Source organism: Gossypium hirsutum, chromosome D12, assembly GCF_007990345.1.
Source record: "Gossypium hirsutum isolate 1008001.06 chromosome D12, Gossypium_hirsutum_v2.1, whole genome shotgun sequence".
NCBI lineage: Eukaryota > Viridiplantae > Streptophyta > Magnoliopsida > Malvales > Malvaceae > Gossypium > Gossypium hirsutum.
The window spans coordinates 52,527,617-52,545,718 of NC_053448.1; the positions used below are offsets into that span (position 1 = coordinate 52,527,617).

The 18,102-nt window shown below is 32.4% G+C and overlaps 2 protein-coding genes across 7 annotated transcripts in view; both read left to right on the forward strand.

The window, feature by feature from the left end:
• Positions 1 to 994: 994 nt before the first annotated feature.
• Positions 995 to 3,460, forward strand: LOC107944392 (F-box/kelch-repeat protein At1g74510-like). Its single transcript, XM_041107073.1, has 2 exons — positions 995 to 1,118; positions 1,946 to 3,460. The coding sequence occupies exon 2, from the start codon at positions 2,070 to 2,072 to the stop codon at positions 3,189 to 3,191; it is 1,122 nt and encodes a 373-aa protein (XP_040963007.1). The 5' UTR covers positions 995 to 1,118; positions 1,946 to 2,069; the 3' UTR covers positions 3,192 to 3,460.
• A 6,081-nt stretch (positions 3,461 to 9,541) lies between these two features.
• The window catches only part of LOC121224224 (RINT1-like protein MAG2), a 13,537-nt gene continuing 4,976 nt past the window's right edge, over positions 9,542 to 18,102 (forward strand). Inside the window, exons 1-3 of one of the 6 annotated variants that reach the window (XM_041107074.1) lie at positions 9,659 to 10,175; positions 10,329 to 10,406; positions 11,476 to 11,864. In XM_041107074.1, the coding sequence (XP_040963008.1) occupies positions 9,881 to 10,175; positions 10,329 to 10,406; positions 11,476 to 11,651 (549 nt within the window). In that variant the 5' untranslated portion in view covers positions 9,659 to 9,880 and the 3' untranslated portion in view covers positions 11,652 to 11,864. Of the gene's footprint in view, positions 10,176 to 10,328; positions 10,407 to 11,451; positions 11,865 to 12,756; positions 13,749 to 18,102 lie in introns of those variants that run through there. The other 5 variants (XM_041107078.1, XM_041107077.1, XM_041107080.1 and 2 more) reach the window with 5 other exon arrangements.

The window sequence follows — 18,102 nt, forward strand, 5'->3', positions numbered from 1 at the left end:
ACCCTACGTAAAATTGACATAAATATGTTAAAATAAAATGAGGAAGGAATGCACATGCTAGGGTTTTATGGCCAAATGGGAAATCCTTCACCATTCCAGCCAACAAGTAAGTGACATAATTCACCCCCTTGGAATCTGTTCAAAACCAACTCTCCATTCATGACTACATAACTCCCGAATTTTTAGAACCAAATTTATATGTAAATACCCTATCAAACCACCATTGATACTTTAATAGCAAGTGTGCAATATGTTTCAATATCTCTCCATTTAGCATCCCATGCCATAATAAGACCGTCGTAAATTACCCATACCTCTGCTTACTCAACACTATACCTGTCGATATTTCTACCTATTCTACACACCCAATTATTGTACTCATCTCTCGCCACTACTGCCGAGGCTAGTAAACCTGAAACTGGACTACAAGTACCATCGATATTCAATTTAATGAATCCGGAAGGAGGTGAAACCCACATTCAATTCCCATGGTAGGATAATTATTTAAATATATGCTTAAAATATATAGGCAACTCTATTAATTGTGTTTGAAAACTTAAAAAAATACTAACCATTACAAATATCATAAAAGGAAGGTTGGTGAGAAAAAAAGGAAAGAAAAAAAATGCATGCAAAAACAGTTTTGATAATTTTAAATACAATATAATTATAAAACAATGTGAAAAATTTATAAAAAATATAAATACAGAACAAAATATACAAATAATTATATTTTTCAGTGAAGACTAAAGAGGGTCTGGAATTTCAAACACGTGAGGAAAACATGGTTCGTAGTTTGGTTTTCCTTTGGTTGGGATCACAATTCTTAAACAGCAACTCCCTTCCATAGAAGTTGTAGGCCCTACCTTTTCCTTCCTTTTTTTTTCTTTCTTGTTAAAAATAATTTTAAAAAAATTACAATTTTAAATATTTTTTTCTTTCAATTATAAATTCACTTCTCTTTCACCCATTTTTTTATAAGCTCTCTCTCTCTCTCACTCTCTAAGTGAATATAAACTATAGCTAGAGAAAGAGAGAATTTGAAGCAAATTGAGCTTTTGTTTTGTTAATTTGATCCCATAATAGCTAAAAGCTTCAGGCCCTTTGTTATCCAATTTGTAAGCCTTTTTTCCGTTTCTTTTATGATGGTTTGTGGATTCATTTTCAACTTTCTCATTTTCATTGTTAAAGCTTATGGTTTCTTTTTCTTTTTGTTTTTTTATTGAATTTCTCTTTAAGGGCAGCATCTACTATAAAATGAGAGCAAACCCTTTTTTATTATTTGAAATGTATTGATTTTAGTGAAGGGTAGATCGTTTATCTTGGTTACATTTTGGAGCTAAATTTAGATTTAATTTTCATTGTTTATTGTCAAAAGATGTGGCATGTGATTGACTTTTGATGAGTTTTCTTTCCTTTTCTCACGGTTTCTTAACTTTATATGTGTTCATAGAAGTGAAATAAAAAGAAAACATCTTTTGGATAATTATCATTTCTCATTCATGTTCTAGATTTTAATTTTCAAGTTATTTCTTCTTTGTAAAGAGCATCAAGTTGTAAGTTTTATCATATTGTTTGATTTTTTAATTCTTGGTTTTGATTACTAGACTATTCTTGTTATGAGACTTTCTTTTGATGATAAGCATTATTTTGTATTTTTTTTGTGATAATTTTTTTTGGCTTTGTTTGGGTTGATAGAAGTGTGCTATTCCTTTTCTTCTAAATTGAGTTTTTTTTCTTGAGATTAGCATGAATAGTGTATTTCAGCTCTCCTGTAATTGATTTCTGTAGGGCTTTTATAATAATTTTTTGTTGCATTTTATGGAATTCTATGATATGTGAATTGATGCATTTCCTATAAAAATTAGTCTCTCTCTCTCTCTTTATATAATATATTTATATTTCATGTAATGACTGATCAATTTTACATATTATTATCATGAAGAACAAAAAGGAAGGTTTCTGGTTCTCTCACAAAGCTAGACCTAATAAGAAGACGGAGAAGATCTTATGGCGACAAGGGGTGTCAAAGTACTCAAAGGTGACGAGAAGAAGGAAAAAGGGAGGATATGTGGCTTGCCCAAATTGGCCAACGAGAAAACCATCGCTATGCTTCGGACAATTCAGAATCAAGTTTACTGATCCACCAGCTTGGGCGAGACATCTCGATTAACTGTCTCCTCCGTTGCTCAAGGTCTTATTATGGCATCATTGCAACTTTGAATACGGGTTTCCACTCTCTTATACGGAGTAGTGAGCTGTACAAGTTGAAGCGACAAATGGGAATTGTTGAACATTGGGTTTACTTCTCTTGCAACCTTTTGGAGTGGGAGGCTTTTGATCCAATCCATCGTCGATGGATGCATATGCCTAAAATGCAGGCCTATGAATGTTTCATGTATTCTGATAATGAGTCATTGGCTGTTGGAACCCAACTTCTGGGTTTTGGAAAAGAAATAATGTACCCTATTGTCTATAAATATAGCATTTTGACGCACACATGGACAACCGAGATGAGGATGCATACACCCAGGTGCTTGTTTGCATCTGCTAGTCTGGGTGAAATCGGAATTATAGCTGGTGGTTGTGATCTGCGTGGAAATATTTTGAGCTCAGCAGAGCTTTATAATTCTGAAACTGGCAGGTGGGAGACCATTCCAAGAATGAATAAGGCTAGAAGAATGTGTTCTGCGGTGTTCATGGAGGGGAAGTTTTATGTTATTGGTGGCATTGGGGTTGAGAGTTTGAAGACAATAACATCCGTAGAGGTGTATGATTTGAAGACCAAGACTTGGATTGAGATACCTAACATGTACCCTGCACGAAACGAGGAGGCTGGACCAACAGAAGAACCTCTTACAGCTGAGGCACCTCCTCTAGTGGCAGTTGGGAATGATGTGTTGTATGTAGCTGATCATGTACTGAAGCAAGTGAAGAAATATGACAAGAAGAAGAACTTGTGGGTAACGGTAGGGCCATTCTCTGAGCGTACAACCTCAATGAATGGGTGGGGGATAGCATTTAGGGCATGCGGGGATCAGCTAATGATTATTGGAGGACTTAGGGTTTTAGGTGCAGGGTTTGTTGAGATCAACTCTTGGGTCCCAAAAGAGGGGCCACTAGAATGGAACTTGGTCGCCAGAAAGCCCTCTAGCAGTTTTGTGTATAACTGTGCCGTCATGGGATGTTGACATGTGCATCTAGTTTCGGTGGCACCCTGGTTTTGCATAAAGTCTTTTTCTGCTACAACCCACAGACACAGTCATAAGAGGAGGTTTGAAGATTTCGGCCCTTCTTAGTTTTATTATGTTTTGTAACTTTCCTTCCATTTTCTTTGTTGTTCCTTTTGTTGAGTGGTTGCCATCAGGGTTTGTTAAAGTTTGTGTTATGTAGAACAAAGCATAGTTCCATAACAAAGTCTAATTACATTTTAGACTGTTTTCAATGTTAAGGAAGTTTCTTTCGACCAAATATTAGTCTCAAGCAATTATTGAACACACACATATTTATAACAGTTTACCCATTCCATACTCTTTTCCTCTAGGGAAAGAAAAAGATAGAAAGGATGTATGATCATGAAAAGCTTAATCCTTTCCTCCAATGAGAGGGAGAAGTAGCGGGAGGGAGAAGATGGAGAGAGAGACCGGGGGGAGGGATTTTTTATTCATTTAATTTTAATATAATTTTTTAAATTAATTTTTAAAATTTTTAGTATTTTTTTTCATTCAATATTAATATAAAGTTTGCCTCATATTACATTTTAGTCACTTATATTTGAAATGTTATATTTTAGTCATGTATGTTATGGTTTTATTACCCCCTAAACAACAATCCGACATGGAAGATAAAATGGTTTTTAAATGCCAACGTGGATATTCACTCAAGTAAATTAAATGATTTTTTAATTAATTAAATTTAATTAATTAAATTTTCTAAATTAATTAAAGGAAAATGTTAATTAGGGTTCTCGAAATAATCAAAACGAATGCATTAGATTAATCATTGAATTGGAAGAAAAAAAACTCTTTGTCTCCTTTATTCTTAGTTTTCGTTTCCATTTTGATTGAAAAAATCATCTATTTTCATAGTCATCTTTGTTAAATCGAAACAATAGAAATAAAATTGAGTGATCCATCAATCGATTGAAGTTTTTATTCAAAACAAAAGAACAAACGATCGGTTCGATGGAGGGTCCAAACATGAATTACAGTAAGTAATGAGTTTTTTTTTGTTATTTACCTGAATTTTGGGTTTAGATATTATGATTTATTTTTTTTTTGCAAAAATATGGTCCATCTTTTCATGTTTTTCTGTAGATATGATAGACAAAAAAAGACATGCTTTATTTTTGTTTATTTATGTATTGTAGGCAACCACAATCGCAAGCAATTAGTATAGAGGTTGGTGCGTCCATTTCTTCTTCTTCTTCTTCTTCTTCTCTATAGTTTTGCACTTCTCTTATCTTCTCTGACTGTAACAAAGAAAACTCAACTATTGCTTCTTTTTAAACTGGAGAAAATTGGGTTTTAGGGTAAAATTTTGTATTCTATTTTCATAAAAAAAATTAACTTTTCTCATTTCAGTTGGACATCCGCGTTGGCATTTAAAACACATTTTAACTGTCACGTCGGACTGCCTTTTGGGATGTAATAGATCTTAACTGTAGAGTGACCATTTTGAAACAAAATGATAACGTAAGTGACTAAAATGTAACCCGAGACAAACAAAATTGACTATTTTAATAGTTTACCCAATTTTTTAATGATACGTATCATTTTCTAATTGACTATAAAATCAACCTTAATTATGGAAATAAAATTGATCTAGTTTCAACCAAAAAAATAATATCAATTGCATGAATACATTTTCTTTTTATATATTAAGTAATTAATGGTTCTTTGAAATAATTTTTTTAACACAATATCTAGAATTATCTATACCCCTCTTCAACTCATAAATAGGACGATAATACATTTTAACACACTCGAACCCACATCCTCCTGCATTGGGAACAATATCCATGGTAATCGAGTTAAGACTCAATTTGACTATTAATGTAATACCCAATTCCTCTCTGCCCGGGCCCATACAAAATAGAAACACAGCAGGCCTAATTACCATTTACAACTTAAACCCAAAATTCAGCCCAAATTCATTAACCCTAGCCCAGTAAAGATTAATTTGCTGAAACCCTAGTAGCCTCTCTGCTTCAGCGCCGTAAATAGTCCCAATGCCGCCAGCAAGCCTCCAACTGCAGCACGTCTTGGGGCCAGCTCTTCCGCGTTTGCTCACCACGATACCTGTAAAAATGGACTCAAAGAGTCCGGATGTGAAAAAACAAGCAAATAATTTTATTTTTGTTTCTTTTTTTCGGCCTATAAAAGGCCATTTTTAATATGTAAATGGGGAGGACGGATCTTTTGACAGAGAGAATCGAGAATAAAAGCAGCAAAAACTTGTTTTTTTAAAGGTGATTATTGGAGTTTTTTAGATTTTTTTTCTTTTTTTTCTGACTTGGTTTTTATATCGCGAAAAAAATAAAAAGAAAAAAGAAAAGGAAGGGATTACCTTTGCCGTCGAGTCTGCTAGGAGGGGTTTAAAAAACACTCGGCGTGTCTCCGGTCACCGATCGCGATGAGCTCGCGACGAAAGGGTGGTGAACGGCGACGGCATTAAGTGGGGTGTTTGGGTATGAAACCCTAGCAGAGGTCTCCTCAGCTGTTTGGAAAAAAGGAAAATGAGTTGGGTTTTTTGAAAATTTTAGGGTTTTGTAACGATTGCAAAACGGCATCGTTTAGGGCTGTTTCTGTGGCCCCAAAACGGCGCCGTATGGTGTGACCCGCGCGGTGACCCGACCCGAAGGGGAGGATCCGCGCCTTTTTGCCTTGGATGGTATAATTGCGCATTTAGCCCCACCTGTTTGCACCGCATTTCAATTAAACTTGTTTTGTTTTTTAGAAATTGGGCCGCACATTTAATTTTTGTTTCAATTTGGCCCCTTTGCTGCGCAGCGTTTTGGAGGGACGGGATAATTTCCCTTTTGGTCCTTCGTTGTTACGCGCGCGTTCAAGTGGACCCTTTTCTTTTACAATTTTATTCAAAATTCGCTATTTTTTTTTTAAGTTCAATTTGGTCCATCTTAGCTATTTTTTTATTTTTAAATATTTATCATTATTTATTATTATATTATTTATTATTGTTACTATTTTATTTGTACATACGTGGTTCTCTTATTTAATACATATATATGCATGTTTTTCCCCTAGTATACTTGCATGTCTTTACAATATATATATAAAATGCATTTTATGTAGTATATGCATACCTGCACACATTTAATACATTTTTTATTTTTTTCATTTTATTTCTTAACTTCTATATACATATATATACATTTTCATAATTTCTTAATATTTTTTTATTATTTTTATAAATACATTTTTTACAAAACATATATATCTTTTATATTTTATTTTAAAAAAAACATTTGTTTTACTTTACTTTTGTAATTATATCCACATATTTGTAAATTTATCTGCATATTATACTTACTTGTATATATTTGTAAACATCTATTCATACATGTTTGAAATCAGGGTATCCGTTTCATGTTATACCTTAGCCCTTTTTAGCCTCCCTTTTAAAAATATATTTTGCTTTTCCCAAAGTATTTAAATCATCATATTTTATAAATTCCAAAATATTTGGCATTCATAGTTCTCGTGAGAGGTCATGTCCTAACTTACTGGATCGCGATTATTTTTTCGATGAATTTAGAAAGCCAAGTATTTGTTTTGCAATAAATTCACAAATTTTAAATAAAAAAACTTATTTTCGGGAATTCAAAATGTTGGGTCCTAACTTACTGGTCATGACATTTTCTTCTCGAAATAAGAATTTTCAAAAACAAAAGGCAATATTCAGGTATTTTGAAGATTTAAAAACATTGTGCCCTAAAGTATTGGGTGTGGTGTTTTATTTCTTTGAAATAAGAATTGTCTTATTATTTTAATCCATTCATGAAATAAAAAGTTTCCTTTTAAAATCTTTTCAAATTTTCGACACCAAGACATTAAATAATCAATTTGGTACCGATTTTGGGCGTTACGAGGGTGCTAATCCTTCCTCGTGCGTAACTGACTCCCGAGCCCATTTTCTCAAATTTCGTAGACCAAAGTCATTTTTTAAGGTGAGCCGATCCGATCACACCTTAACCAAGGATCGGTGGCGACTCCAATTTTTGTTTTTATTTTTAAGTCGAAACCAAAATTTTTTATTTTCAAAAAACGGTTTCGACAATTAACATTTTTATTATAGTCATTTTATTTTTCATTTTCAATTTAAAAAAAATTAAATTTGAGTATATCATCGAAACTTTGAAAATGTAAGGGTAAACTACAATCACCGCACTCCCTTTACTTCAAGCATAACCACCGCACAAACTAAGAATTTAACAAAATAAGCAAATCTTCTCCTGATTTCTATCTAACCAGAGACGAAAATCCGTGCCTCTCTTGCGTGTATGTGTGTGTGTTTCCAGTTTGTGCTTCTTGATGGTGAGGGTATTACGGTTTTTTTCCTGGTTTATGTCATTCTAACACACATACAATCAAGAGTTTTCTGGAAAACTATGATACCTTGCAAAAGTATGAGTTTTTGAGCTTTGCTTGCAGTTTTGACATAGGTATACCTGCTTCACTCCTTTCTATTTTCTTTTTTGTGAGATTAAATTTCTCTTTTTTCTTTGCATGCATTTCCTTTTAAAAAATATGAATCTAGAAAGATTTAGATTTTTTTTACCTAAAGCTTAAGTTTTTCCTTATATATTTTATGATGGTTTTTATTGGGTTTTAAACCTCCAATATTTTTTAAATAGCAGTATTTTTCTTGAATTTGTTTTTAGATTTTTCTTTTTTCTTTGCATGCATTTTTTGGTGCCACCACTTCTTAACAAGTCAACGCTTTTTTTTTATTTTAAAAATATATTATTTTATTGAGTGCGTTAGTTTTAACTTTTTTTATTATAGTTGTTTTTTTTACTTTTTTAAATTAAAAAATGTTATTTTAGTTTAAGAATAAAAAATAGTATTTAATTTGGTAGAGTCCTTAAGAATGATGTCACCAATGTTATAGGTGTTTTTTTTAAATGTATTTTTTTAATTAAAAATAAAAAAATGATATTTTGTTCAAGACCGACAGTATTGTGTCTTAAAACATTATGTCTTATAAATAAAACATAATTAAACGATTTTGTTCAAAACCGACAACATTGTGTTTTACAAATTAAAAAATACAATGTTTAACCGCAAGTCGACCAAGCAAGTTTCTCAGTGCTATTAAATTGTAGTCTGGATGTTATCGATATTGATGATCTCACCCGTGTGGTTCGATTTGGGATTCCTTAAAACCTTCAAACATCCCATTGACAGAAGGAATCCCAAATAATCCACCCGCCGTTGGCTGTATAACCAATTTGAACCCTTTACTATCTTACCATAGCCAATGGAACACTTACATAACCAATTTGAACTCGTTACCAAATAAATAACTGGTATCCAAAAATAACCATTAAATTTATCGGTGTCGAAGCTCCACTAGATTATCATTAAACAAAACTTACCTTCAAAGTAAAAAAAAAATCACTAAATAAACAAATACATAAATACATAAAAAAATGCTCATCATCTCTCCCATTCATCCTCTAACAAAATATAAGTAAAAAAAAATTGTTTCCTTCAACTCAGATTGATCTGCCATTGAGGGTTATGTATAACAATTTAGTCATGCCAAAGAAAATTGTTCTATCAAGTAAAATATTATTTTTTATATTTAAATTAATAAAAATAAATAAATAAAAAAAGGTACCGCGCACATTAGTGGCGCCATTTTAAATGGAGCCACCCAATAAAATAATATATCTAACATGTGAAAAAGTGGTAGCGTAATTCTTAATGGCTCCATAAAAAAATTATATTTTAAAAACCCCCAATTTTTTAGAAATAGCATCATTTCCCGAGTATTTATACAGGTGAAGCCATTCTACATGGCTCCACCAAAAAATGAATTTTTTGTTGAGTTTGTTGATGAGGCATGTTGGCGACGCCAAACTTTTTCGCTCCATCAATTTTTACTGTAAATTTCAAGTTATTTACATGTATAATAAAAAAATAGGTCATTTTTATAATTAATCAAAATTTTAATTTCATTCGTAAAAGAATTTCTATATAGAGAATTTACTTACTCAATCTAGCTATTTCTAAATAATTGTTTATGTCGAGTTTTGATATGTGGCTGAATGGGACAAATAAATGACACGATTCAATGTTGTGTCACGGAAGAGAGGAAACAAGCACAATAGACAGAAGTATTTGAGCGTTTCTAGATTTCACTGCTTAGAAGAGTGTTTTTTCTTTCTACAATCTACCAATCCATTGGCATATCCCATGGCTAGTGGGAGTTTAAAACTAGTATTACTTATAACATTAAACAAATACAATATTAACTCAAATGATTGAATTAACTAACCAAAACCCAGAAGAAAGAAGAATTATTCAAACCCATACTAATAAACTATGATTTAAAAATAATATTAAAAATTAAGATAGTGATGGGCCCTTTAGGTCCAATATCAAGCCCAATTTAAAGTCAACCCGGAGTTGGGTTGACCCGATACCAATCCAAATTCGACTCGTTTCTTTCTTTTGCTAACAATCCACTCAGTATCTCCTCCATGGAAGCATCGAATCAGTCCATCTGCTCCACTTTGTCTCTCATCTCCATCCAATCCTGAACATCGAAATTCCCTATTTACCCTCCTCGCCCTATCAAATTTCCCACATCGCCCGAATTTTCCATGGCTTGACCCGGAAATCCGACTCAAATGGACTCTCTGCAAAGTCTCCCTCCACTATCGACTCTGTCCACCTCAGTTTCCTCCGCCCTCAACGCTAAACTCGGCACCAACCATGATCTAACCCAAGCACCAAGTATCGTCGCCGAGTTTCTGACTCAGTGCGATGATCTGGAACGAAATCTAGTCCACCTCAACCGCACCCTCGAGTCAAACCTCGCATCTTACGCTTCCTTCTCTAATCGCATCGGCCACCTCTTCGGCATTGTAAATTCGAAATTGACCGATCTAGGATCCTCCGTTTGCCTTCGGTCCTCCGTTTCAGGTTCGCATCAATGCAAAGTTTCGATTTTGATATTTATTTTCTCTTCTTCTTCTTCTTCTTCTTCTTCTTCTTCTTCTTTTGTTTTTGAGTTTGTGCATGAAGAGGACTGGTTTTATCTTATTCTTTTTCTATGCGGAAACTTCTGTGTTATAGACGGAGAAGGTTTGGGAGAGGAGTTGCCGTCGTTGGCCAAGGAGGTGGCCAGAGTGGAAGCGGTCCGAGCATATGCAGGTGAGAGTTCTAAAATGTCATAGATTATAGGAATTCTAAAATTCTTATTAAATTTAAGCAAAAGCACTTAATTTTTGTTTAGATAGTTAAGAAGAATTATTCTTTATAGTGTTCTGGTATTTCAGTTGTTGTGTTTCAATATGCAAAGAAAGGTGTTTTTTGTTATTCTATGGTCGAAATTGAGGTAAAATGGTTCATATTAGGGCTTACACTCTGCTTTTGCTATTTGGTTTCTTTCTTTTCTTGTTACTTGTAAAATATATATAGAAAGCTACAAGTAGCAGAAGTTTCAAACGAACATAGCCTACTAATCATTAATATGATTTATTCTCTTCTGTTAAGAAGATATTGATAGCCCATTGTTGCTTTTTCTCAATGACATGGAGGTAATACCTCCAAGTTGATGTGCTACCATCTGTAGATCTCACCCAACTTTATATTGGTTTATTGATATTTTTTTGGCTTGTTATTGGTTTCTTCTACAAGATGCATGTTAATATTTATTTGATTATAATTGTAATTTCTATTCATTCATGTTTCTTCATTAACAAAATGTTATCTGAATAGAAAGATCTTGGTCAGAATTCTTAGTTTACCGAGCCTTAAAGCTCAAGTAGTTCAAGCTATTAGATCCACATCTGGACTAAATCACTACGGATTTTCCTTTGCTGTGATTTATGAGTCTTATTGTTTCTGAAATGATTTGCTAATCTGATCTAACTGTTGTATCTCCAATAGTTATGATTTGTGTTGCTTTTGGATCTATCAATGGTGGTCTATTAGCCACCAGTTGCACATTTGCTTGTACGTTCTTGCAGAAACATTTAGCAATTGGGTGTAATGAGAAAATTTAGCAGTTGAGTTTAGTAGGCAAAATTTATATTTGGTAGCATAGTTTGTACTCGCATTTGTTCAGTCCTTTTAGAATCAGATATAATACTAGACTGAAAACTCGGCTGCTGTTAGTGCTTTTGTGTCACAAAGGTCCTTTCGCTGCTATTGGCATGATTAGGGTGGTTTAGTACTATAGATATCACTATTGCAGCTGCTATTGGCATATGCTGATCAGGAACACAGAAGTTCAAGATGCCAAAGCAAGAGGTGAGAATAGCAGATGTATTCCAAGCGGTTGAGAATGCAAAGAGTAGGTTTACAGTGTTCGCATGGGGTTTGGCTGACACCACTCTTGAGGATGTCTTCATCAAGGTTGCTCGTGGGGCGCAGGTCGTCAATATATTATCATGATTCTCACATTCTCTTCTTCTTATTATATCTACGATGTTCATATATGATAAACTCTTTCATTCTTTTTTTTTCTTTTTAAACTAGAAGCATTTCGTTCATCTGCAGATATAGTTGTAGTGTTGTTTTTTGTTTTTGTCATATACGCATTTACTTTGTAAATGTTAAGTATGACTCCTATTTCAGTCAAATTTGAGAAATAATCTTTTAGTTAAACTCTGTTTATTTGTTTCAATCAAACACTGATTAGTTTAGATTATTTTATTATTATTTGACATATGAATTTAGGCTATAAATAGGCTCTTTTACAACCTTAAAAATTACACCCATTAGATATTAGAACTCATAACACATTTAGAGAATTTTGTGTTTACGTTTTGAAAGTTCTTTGTTTTCGGGTTTCGGGGTTTAGTTTTTATCTCCATCTTTTTGTACTCTTCGTTTCTTTTGCCATTATAGTAAAATTATCTTTGCCCGTAGTTTTTATCTTCTTTAGAGGAGTTTTTCTACGTTAAATTTGTGTGTTCAATTTCTTAATTTCTTCTGTTATTTTTACTTATTCCTTACTTAATCGGGTCAATCTCTAACAAGTAGTATCAGAGCTAGTTCAATTTTCATAAATCAGTCCATTCAGATATGACAGCAACAATGTTTGAAATTGAGAAATTTGATGGTGAGACAAATTTAAATCTGTGGCAAGTCCGGATGATAGCAATTCTAGTTCAATCCGGTTTGAAAAAGGTTGTTACCGAAAAAAAGCCTAAGAATCTAAATAAAACAGAATGAGAAGAGCTTGATGAAAAGGCTTTGTCTGCAATCTAGTTGTGCTTTCAAATACGGTATTACATGAGGTATTGATGGAGAAGACCTCATCTGCCTTGTGGAACATGTTAGAAACTCTTTATGTAACTAAGTCTCTGGTTAATAGTTTAGTGTTGAAATAACGTCTATTTACGTTTCGAATGAACGAAGATGAGCTTATTAGAGATCACATCAGTCAATTTATTACTCTTTTAAATAATTTAAAGAATGTTGAGGTTCATATTGATGATGAAGATCAAGTTATGCTATTATTGTGCTTTTTACCTCATTCATACAAGTCTTTCAGGGAGACCTTGATTTATGGCAGAGACAAACTCTCGTTCGAAGATGTGAAGGGTCATTTGTTGAGTAGAGACAAACTTGACAATGAGCTTCATTTGGATAGCAAGGCAGATAGGCAAGCTTCTGTTTTGATAGCATCAAAGAAATGAGACAAAAGGTGTCGCTATTGAAAAAGTTAGGTAGCGTCAAAGCATATTGTTATAAACTGTGAAATAAAAGAGCTGCTGAAAGTAACGAGGAAGATGTAACTGGTGCTAATTTGGCCGATGAAAGCGGTGATGATTTTTTGTTAGTGTCAACGAGCGATTACTCCAAGCTCACGTCCGAGTGGATGATTAGGATATTTTCAGATGTCAAGTATGTACCTGATTTACGAAAGAATCACATCTACTTGAGTATTTTAGACTTGAAAGGATGCAGAATCAACATCGAGTCGAGCGACATTAAAGTATCTCGTGAAGCTATCATTTTGTTAAAAGGTAAAAGAACTGGCAGTCTTTATATTCTAGAAGGTTCTACAGTGACTGGTGAAATCGGACATCCCTCGTCCGTTACAGAGTCGAAGTTAACTCGTTTGAAGCGGAGACAACTTGTTCATGAGAGGAAAAAATGTGTGACCGTTTCGTTGAGAGTTTTTTTTGGATGGAGGTTTTGAAAAGTTAGGGCACTGTGTTCGTGAAAATCAGACCCGTGTTAGTTTTGATTTGGCAGTGTACAAGTCGAAGGTTAGAAGTCTTCCAGTTTCTAAGCACATATTCAACTCAATTAATTCCCTGCATAGTTCAAGATAGGCTCGTGACGAGCTTTGGCAAAGATGGTGTTGTAGAAATATGAGTCAAGGTGGAGATTTATTAAATATGACTCATATTTCAGTCAAATTAAAGAAATAATCTTATAGTTAAACACTGTTTATTTGTCTCAATCAAACATTGATTACTTTAGATTATTTTATTATTTTTTAATATGAATTTAGCCTATAAATAGGCTCTTTTACAACCTTAGAAAATACACCCATTAGATATTAGAACTCATAACACATTTAGAGAATTTTGTGTTTACGTTTTGCGGGTTCTTTGTTTTCGGGGTTTAGTTTTTATCATTATCTTTTTGTACTCTTCGTTTCTTTTGCCATTATAGTAAAATTATCTTTGTCCGTGATTTTTTATCCTCTTTGGATGAGTTTTTTCACGTTAAATTTGTGTGTTCAATTTCTCAATTTCTTCTGTTATTTTTACTTATTTCTTGCTTAATCGGGTCAATCTCTAACAATAAATGAATTGGATTCTCCTTTCTTATTTATGGATTATATAAAACTAGAATTTGTGTTACAAGAGAATGTAAGAAAATGTGTGTGATGCTACTCTATAATATAATGTAAAGAATGTGACAATGTTGCTTCTAGCAAAGTGGGGTTGCAGCAAGAAGAGATTATGGTGGCTAAGCATCCACAAGTGAGGTCAAGTATAAAAACTGATGTAAAAGTAACATAATTTTGTGGGTTATTTGAATGATAATTTACATTTGATGCATTTTAAATTAACCTGTTAATTGACTTATAATTCCCATTAAAAAAAACCTTTCATATAAAATTAGCACTTGTAGTACATTGCTACTTAAATTTTTTTTTGGATACTGGCATAATAATCCCAATGAGAAGGAGACCTCTCACCTCAACACGACCAAGTTATTATTAAGTGAATAATAGGTAAAAGATTAAAAAAGAAAAAGAAAAATATGAAAATCAAATTGGAAGTTTTAAAAATATATAAAAATTCTGAAAATTTTAACAAATCAATATTAAAATAAATTAAAACTTTAGAAAATATAAAAATAATATTTGCTTAAAACTATATTTCCTAAATGGAGCTACTGTGTTTGTAATTGAAATTATCTTATTATAAAATTTACCTAATTCAAGTTTAATTTATCTAATTTTCTTATTCTAAAGATGAATTATAAAATTTTGGTATATTAATTTAAAATTTGATAAATTTTGTAAAGTAAATTTATCATTTTGGGTTAAAGGCATTACCTACGAATTACCCATTACAATTATAATTATTTGTGTATGTAATAAATATACATAAAATGATGATATAAAAATTAAATTAAAATAAAAATTTTGATACGTGTAATTCAGTCCATGTGTGAACAGAGAGCTGGAATGATAGGAATAATAAATTCTTCATATTTGGAGATTGGTTAGAGCAAGATTTTTGAAGCTTTCTGAGAGAATCTGACATAAATGAGAAAGGAAAAAATATGGTAAAGAAATGAATGTCTATCCAAATAAAAAGAGAGAGAAAGGAAACTTCTTGTAAATATATTAACCAATGGTTAGACGACATATATATGGTAATTAACCTTTGTATATTTTAAAATTCATTTAAAAATAAATACATAAAAATCTCTTAAATTGGTAAGTAATCTTAAGAGGATTCTTTCTTTTTATTAAACACAGACAAAAAGCCAGAGAAAAAAATCCAAATCTGAACACACCTGTATTGCCTATGCCATTTCAACAGAATGGGCCCCACCATTTGACCGTTTTTTCCGTCCCACGATATTACTCAAAAGATTTTCAATTTTAGAAAATAATAACAAATTATTGTTTTTAATTTAAGAATTTATCATTATCTCATTTATTTAGTTTAATTTTAAAATATTTTAAAAATTAATTAAATATTGATGTGTTATATACGTGGTAATCTACATGTATGGTATGTAATAAAATTAACAAACACTAATTTTTCCATCCAATTTTAGGTGATTTAACAAAAAAAATACGAGTTCATGGTTAAAAAGACGAAAAATTAAATAGAGGGTTAAAATGTAATTTTTATAAAGTTTGAAGTCCAAAAATTTTTTTATGCCTATGCAAAACATCATCATCCATCAAATTTAAGCTATAAAATGTAAAAGGCAAGTCCTTGTTTTGACTAAATAATTGTTATGTTAGCTCAATAAAAAATGCACCTTTCTTATTTTTACTGAAAATATTACTTTGGGTATATATAAATTTTATGAATTCATGAAGTTGAATTTTAAGGAAAGCTAATTTAAAGTAACATGGATTCATTTGAACATGGATTCATATGATACATAGTATAAATTATAAATAAATCGCTACAAAATTAACTATAACAATGGAACAATTGCATCAACTTTATCAAATTATTGAAATTTACACCCTTACCGATATCATCATCAAAAAAACTTGACACACTATATCGGAAATGCACAAAAGGCCAAGTCTCAGATGACTTATCCTCATCCTCATCATCTCGGATCTATCATCATCACTATGATCTATCATGATAAAGCGTTTCGAGAACAAATCTTAAATGATCTGGCAACACCTTAGATGACAAACTCACATATGCCAGGACATGACTGAAATAGAAAGAAAAAATACAACCAATCTGTTTTCAAAGAAAACAGAGTGGAAAAAACAAAAATCACAAAAAATGTAAACAAAATAAAACTACAAAATTGTGGACTGAAATTAAAAAAATAGAACTACAAAAGATATTGAAGAAACCGTGATCAACAACCTACGCAAAAGCCAACGTTGCCGATGAAACAAAGATTTAATGTGAAAAAGTTGAGAGGCTAGTGCTTTTCTATGGAAAGAAGTGAAAGAAGAGAGGGAAATATTTGCCATTAGTTTTAAATAGTATGAATTTAAATTGACTCGATTAAAACTTTCATTTTTTGGTGAAAATGATAACAGAAATACAACGTAACAACTACTGAAGCTCTAGAGCTTGTATTGTAGATAGTCGTAACACCAAATCAAAGGACTTAAAGATCGAAGAGTTAACAAAGAGACTAATCTTGCCAATTGATCTGCAATTAAAACTCTAGAACACTTTCTCGTGATATCAAACAAAAAAATTTAACTCTTCTAAGCAAGGCAATACCGGAGTCCACTAACTCCACCATGGATAAACCGTAATCACCTCAAGGTTATCTGTCTAAATCATGACTTTCTTTTAGCCATTATTTAAAAAAAATGGGAATTCCATCAAGAATACCCTAAAGTTCTGCCTCCAAAGGCGAACATCTACCCAAATAATGATTAAAGCCCAAATCCAATTGCCAACCTGATCACGAATCACCCCACTCACAGATGCATTTCTAGAAGCTCTAGCCACTGCTCCATCAGAAAATAAATAGATCCAATTGTCTTCATAATGGAGTGAATTTCCCAATTGGTTGAGTTAGGCTTGGCCTATTTAGAAAAGGTTCAAATAGTTGGCCTAACTGAGAGAGACTTTTACAATTTCATAAGTCGTCCAATTAATGTTTGGAAGATGAAAAGATTCCTATTCTTCCAAATTCTCCAAGAAATTAATCCAAATAAGCATGACCGAGTAATTCTTTATCTTGCATCTTAAAATGAAAACCAAGGTTAGTGGAAAACCAATTTTCAAAGGAATCAGAAAAAAACCTAGATTGCACAATGCCCTAGTATCAGAGAATAGTCTCAGAGAACATGCATAATGTCCTTAGTATCATGACCACATAATGAGCACATGCATAATGTCCTTAGTATCATGACACATAATGAGCACATATTGTTTGCCCAATTCCTCTCTTAGCGCGTTCTGAATTAGTAAGAAGCCTCTGTTTTACCACAAGTCATAGAAAAAGGTGGACTTCCTGTGGGCCTTGATATTTCCAAATAGGCTTCCAAATATGATCTTTAGGACTCCAAGAATTCTTTAAAACCCAGTAAGCATTATGAACAGAAAAAGACCTGAACCAGATCAAGCCCAAATGATCCTATCCTCACCACCAGCAAAATGAGAGGGCGCATACTTACTATATGCTTATCACGTCATCAGGTAGCCAAGTATGAAGCAAATCAATATCCAAGAACCACCAAGAAGATCCCAATCCCTTAAATTACTCTCCAAATCTAGGCTTGCATGCACTAGACATAAGAAAAAAGAGGACTAACTTTCAGTACCTAAGAATCTTTCCAACCACGAATTGTAGAGCCATAACCTACAGACCAATGAGATTCTCATAAAGAAAAGGTCACACCTTAGAAAGGGAACGCCAAAGATGAAAGCATTGATTTCTGTGAATCTAATTTGGAAGTTGATTCTTCCAATCATATAAGTAAACCGTTATAAGTTAATAAAGTCAAGGATTTATTTTAACTTATTGACGTATATGTTAAAATAAAACGGTTTTTCATATTAATAATAAAGTACTAGTTTTTTATTCAAATAATTAATAACAGAAAACATTAATCTAGATTCCATGTTGTGGAAGACACAAATATACATATATTATATCAATTTTTAGTAAATTATTTTTATTCCACAAACCTTAATTT